The 5,956-nt window shown below is 36.2% G+C and overlaps 1 protein-coding gene across 1 annotated transcript; it reads right to left on the bottom strand.

Annotated features, from left to right (window-relative positions):
* Positions 1–354: 354 nt before the first annotated feature.
* LOC109008931 (beta-glucuronosyltransferase GlcAT14B) lies at positions 355–4,414 on the bottom strand. The gene is made up of 4 exons (XM_018989232.2): positions 3,602–4,414; positions 3,434–3,509; positions 3,203–3,318; positions 355–1,373 (listed from the first exon to the last, which is right to left on the bottom strand). Exons 1-4 carry the CDS (start codon positions 4,176–4,178, stop codon positions 859–861), a joined length of 1,284 nt encoding a protein of 427 aa, XP_018844777.1. The 5' UTR covers positions 4,179–4,414; the 3' UTR covers positions 355–858.
* Positions 4,415–5,956: the final 1,542 nt, after the last annotated feature.

Here is a 5,956-nt window from a genome sequence, read left to right as displayed (position 1 = left end):
TTTTTCTAATTATGAATTTATTTTATTTTATCATATTTTACTATTCATAATATTATATATTAATTAGTAATTATATTCTAATTATATTTTTTTAATTATCATTTAAAATGAAAAGAGAAATAATTGATATTAAAAAGAGAAAAAAAAAGAATATAAAATAAATTTGATGAATGAATAGTTCCTTTTAAATTTAGAAATTATTTTAAATATTACTTTAGCTATATTCTAAATATTTGAAATATAACTATTTCAATGTGAGCTATTTTATGACTTAATAGCTAAATTCTCATTAGATTTAATTTTTAATTAATCCAATGAGAATACTCTCGGAGGAAAGAAATTTCGTCACTGAAATAAAGTAATAAAAACGTTTTATGTAAACGCGTGTCAAAGATCGTTACACTTTTTCGCAATCTAGCGAACATATATTCTTGCATTTGCTATCAGAAGCACTGACGTGCACAGGATAAAACAAACAATTTTTTTTTTTTTTTTCAGTTTTCCTCTATCAAATAGTCATCCCAGCAATAATTCTGCGACCCTTTATCATAGCAACATAAGCTTCAGCGCCTGGAATGGAGTGGGCTGCATACTCTAAAACTTAAAAAAAAAAAAAAAAAAAAAAAAAAAGCGTGGCCTACAATCAGTTCAGCGTCTATACCATATCATTCCACCCAGCTCTTCAACCCATATCATTCCACTAAATCCATCTCCTTCGTGCTACTCTATAGAGCAGATATTGTGTACTTTCATTTCTTTTTCTACCAAAACGCATGCTAACTCCCCAATTATACCGCCTGCCACCATCGGATACAAAGTAGCACGAGAAGTGCTCACTATAAGAGTTTTGGGCGCTTCTTATTTGCACTGCCTTGGCCGAAATTTCTCACTGGATAATAGAGAGGTCATCAATTTTTCCAACCTTTTTGCTCCAGGGCCAGGCCTGAGAACTGTGGTGTCACCAATGACAGAGCACGGATCACTCCCATTTTCCCTGCTTCCTATGCACCAAGCACCAGGAAGAAGCATCCCTGGACCCCGGGACAATAGCTCTGAATCAACTTTGTCAAGTACTGGTTCGTTGTGGCGAAACTTCCTTGCAAACGGAGCATTACTGTTAATCATCTTTTGCATGTCATTGAGATTGAGGTTGTGTGGATGTTGCTTGGGAGGGTTATCCCAGGATATGAAGTGGAGGTCACTGTTCACTGTTGTGTTGCGGAATTCTTGGGCATTACAGATGACAGTATGGAAATATCCTTCCGGGGAAGATAGGAAGTTTGCATAGTACATGAGGACAATTCGAGGGAGATTGTCCCAACCCCATATGAGGTAATCAATGAATTGCCTAGAAAGTGCCATCCAAGCAGAACCTATAAGAAAAATCACATATTTGGTTAAGGTAACCCCATTATAGAAAATATTCAAGTTGCACAACACAAATTCGCATATGTGAATGAAGCAAAAAACAAGTCACTACTCTAGCACCTTGTAAGGATTGAAAGATGTAATATTATGAGTTCACCAGAAAGCTCCAGGGTCAAGCACGACTCAATAGATATCACCAAGTAATGTTGGCTTATCTGAAGTTGAGAAATTATATCTTATCAACGCATGTGGCCGAGAATCAACCGATGGCATAATAATCACAATTAACCAGGGACTGTACCATCTGACAATATGATTCCACTTATTCATACCATCTTCTATAAAGAGGAATTTTCTATCAAAATGACTAGTATTGACAGCATGTCTTTATCACAACTCATTATTTTAATAAGGGAATTTTATCAAAATTTCCAAATTAATTCAGGTATGGGGAAGCAGAAAGAGAACAAAAAAACTTTCAGTTTCAGCTAAACTTGCTTGTTGATTCAAAGCAGTGCATATTATCAATCCCTCCATGCTTTTGATGCCCCTCATACAAACTTAAAGAAGCTATTACACCACAGCATAAACAGTAAATATAGAAAGCTTGAGCAAGTATGAAGCAGTATCAGGCCCCAAGGGTGAATCTTCAAAAATCCAATTTTCTCAGAATTATAATAGCATCATGAACCTCATTTATAAGTAGACTTATGATTATATGAATAATTATGAGTTCTCCCACTGCATATTAAAAGAAAAAAATATAAGCTGCTTAGAAGCAAACAGCATAAACCTTTTAAGAACAAATTTTCAGAGTTGCTTAAACGACATACACTAGGAGAGGATAATACTTTTCTGCTTTAAGATAGGAGGTCAGTCAATTCACTTCCAAGCGCACAGAAATTGCCTGTGCCACATTGGTCTCATCTGCTGGAATTACATTTGTCCACAAGCCAAATTAAACCCCACTTGGGTTAGGTGCCCATAGTGCAGTGCAATTGTGACAATCTAGCTATAAGCATGCATCATTTAGCCAGCCTCCCCTCTTATTTATCATCACTATTGCAGATGATATTATTGCTATACTTGCATCATCCTATGGTTATACATGCAATACACATCAAGGATTTTGCGGGCACTCTAATGACCTTGATGACAAGGGTTCTCACAAAAAAAAAAATGGCAGATCAACTTCTCTTGATTGCTGATAGCAAAGCGAGCCAGCTATTCAAAGCATTATTAGTCCCCATGCATTCTGTGCATATCCTAGGCAAGGTCAGACATTGAAAGTATCTTCATAATATATCTTATTAGTTTTTATTCATGGAATTGCTACCTTACTAACATAGACCACAGTCTCATACAATTCAGGTGATTCTTTGAAGTGGAAAAAGAAAAAAGAAAAATATAAAAGATATCTAGGCCAAATTACCATCCCAACCATCCACCTAATGGATCGGGGCTTCTCTTAAAGTTATGCTTCCAATATATTGATTTTTTTTTTTTTATACTTTATATTTTAGGGAGACTATATCATATGTTTGTCTATCGCACAGCATATGAACAACCAATTAAGCTCATTCCATAAAGTAACATTACAATCTTTTACAAACCAATTATTTGATTCCCAAGCAGGTTCGGTCATTGACAATACTGCAAGAGAATTCCTCATTTAGAAAGCTTGTGAACCGATACCCAAGAAGATGAAGCAAAATTATTCGATTGCTGAAATGGTTTTACTAAAGGGGATTTGAGCAGAGTGGAGCAGAGTTGCATTCTGTAATAGATACAGAAGGCATGAACAAACACGAAACATATGACGTGAACTTCGCACCTGTGAAGAGTTTGAATGCTGTCGGCACACTTCTCCGCTGCGTGACCCAGAAAACGTCCGCTTTCTTTGTCATATACAACCCCGGGTCTATAATTATCGGTTTCGCTCTCTGAAATCTAAATATGCCACATATAACACGAGTCAGCCACACAAGTTCATACGCGAAATAAAGCCAAAAACAGCCAAAAAATAAATGAACTGAGATCATTTAAAACAAAAAAACACACTTACTCTTTCCAGCCAATGTTACTGGTATGATCAATGAAATTGAGATCCCTCGGAAAGTACGAAAACGTGTGCAGCAGATCTAACCCGATCAAATGGACAAAGAAAACCAATCAAAACAAACCAAAATTGCAATTCTCAAACCAATTTATCAAAAAGAAAAAGACGACGCACCGTCCTGAGTGACAAGTGGATAATCAGAGGCACTGAGATTGATAAACCAGTCCCAATCTCCTCCTTCCCTCAATAAAATCGCGGCGGCGTGAAGAGTGTTGGCCACCATAGTGGGGCCCCGGTACGTGACGAGATTCGCCTTGGTGATCATCCTCACATTCCCAAATCTCTCGAAGACCGGGTGATCCCGCACGTAATTCTGCAGATCCGAGCGCTCCTGGGGCGAGGACTCGAGGTCCAAATGCACCACGTAGCGATTGCGAGGGTGATAGAGCGCCTGAAGAGTTCGCTTCAGCATGTGGCCATCGCCTTTGGAGCCGGAAATCAGGTAGGCGAGCCGAGGCGGTGGGGGAAGGGTCGAGGTCGGGATGATATGGAGCTTGGACTCAACGAAGACAGAGCCGGAGGTGATGGAGCGGTAGAGCGGAACGAAGGGCGTACCGTCGGGTGAGGTTAGCATCGTGAGGAAGATAAGGAAGAGAGAAACAATGGAGCCTATCGCCAAGGGGAAAATCCATTTCCTCTCTATGGTATGTGGATGCCTTATGTTCATGTAATAGCTCTTCAACCTCTTCATTTTTTCGAAAACTAAATTAAATTTCTATCTTTTTAAACGCCTCTCTCTCAAATTTCAGAGACAGGGAGAGAGGCCGTTATGGGCTATGTTTGATCAGGAGGAAACTGGGAGAGAAAGTAAAGGAAAATGGGCCAGAGAGAGAGAGGTTGAGTGGGGACCGTGGGAGGGGATGGTTTCGTGTGTTTGTAGTTACTCCTCACTTCCCTCTCCTCCTATTTGTTCTGTTTTTAGGTGCGAGACTATCTGAGATAGGAGTCGTCGTCGACTGGTCTCGCCGTGACAGAAGGGGTAATTTTGGTGCAGTTTGGGGCGTGATTCTCTGCGGTTTTCTATAATTCCACAGAAATAAAGTGAATAAATCTTAGGCCTCCTTTAAAATCAAAACTCACTTCAATTTATTTCATATCATCATTATAATTTTTTTAAATTTTTACATAAAATATAATAAATAATTTAACTTTTTCAAATCTCAAAACAATTTTTCTAAATTTTCATATAAAATATAATAAATAATTCAACTTTTATTTTACTATTTATAAACAATCTCAACTCATTTATGAATCAAACCACTCTTTAAACACACACCAAAAAAATATTCTTTTTAATAATGATCCCACTACTTATATAACATTACTATCTCTGTTTGAATATAAATATTTCATCTCATTTTATTTTATTATTATAATTTTTTAAAATTTTTACATAAAACATAATAAATAATTAAATTTTTTTTTAATTTAAAAACAATAATAATATTTTATTTAATTTTATAACTTTCATCTCAATCTACTCTTCAACCTGTACCTAAATTGTAAGATCTATAGAGAATCTAATCCGGAATTTGGGTTAATTCCAAGTCTGTGATCCAACGGCTCGTGCGGAATTTGGGTACAAATACAACTACAAAAGGCTATGGGAGACTGGTTTTTAAATTCAGGATTATTTATGGATCCCTATGGTGTTGTGTTACTCTTCTATATGGCACAAAAGGCTCGTGCGGAATGCTATTTATATTCATATAAGGTATCGTTGCAAGATGGACTCTTCACAATTATTCTCTTGTTTGGAACTTTTGTTGGATCTTAAATTCGAATTGGGAAATGCACGATTTAACGGTCAAGATCCAAATATATATATAAAAACAAAAAACTTGATTTATGGTTAAAGAAACCAAACATATGGTATTTTTAAAGTATTTTAATCAGTTTGTTGGAATGATATCATGATAAGAAGTGAATCAGTTCAAATTTAGGTATAAATTCAGAATAAGTGTGCTAAGATGTTTTAGACCAAATGACATAAGACCTGATATTCCAAATGAAAAAATAAAATTCGAACACCCTATCCTCTGTATAAAAGAAATTGAATAGGTTGTATTGATAAAAGCGACTATAAAATTTTAAATCACAATAGGCTCTCAAGGTGATATTTGGTTTTAGTTGGATTGAAAGCCATTGATGAAAATGTCAATTATTTATTATTTTAATTCGAGAGTGATAAATATATAAATTAAGTTTAATTTTCAACATTATTCTTGGAGTTTAGTCCTCATTCGGGGCTTGCATGTGCACAAACCGGAGTTTTTTTTAATTTCATCCACAGATTTTGTTAAATTACATAAATGCCCCTGACTCTATCTTCCACACTTCTTCTAACGATTCTCTTCCATTGAAAGGCTGACCTTTCACTGTCTCCACTAATCTCTGTCCACTCTTCGATCCCTGTCTTTGTAATAAATCCAACTAAGTTGGCCCGGACTTGATGGGCCTCCGGCTAAG

Source organism: Juglans regia, chromosome 10, assembly GCF_001411555.2.
Source record: "Juglans regia cultivar Chandler chromosome 10, Walnut 2.0, whole genome shotgun sequence".
NCBI classification, from domain to species: Eukaryota; Viridiplantae; Streptophyta; class Magnoliopsida; order Fagales; family Juglandaceae; genus Juglans; species Juglans regia.
This window is presented reverse-complemented; position numbering and strand designations above follow the sequence as displayed.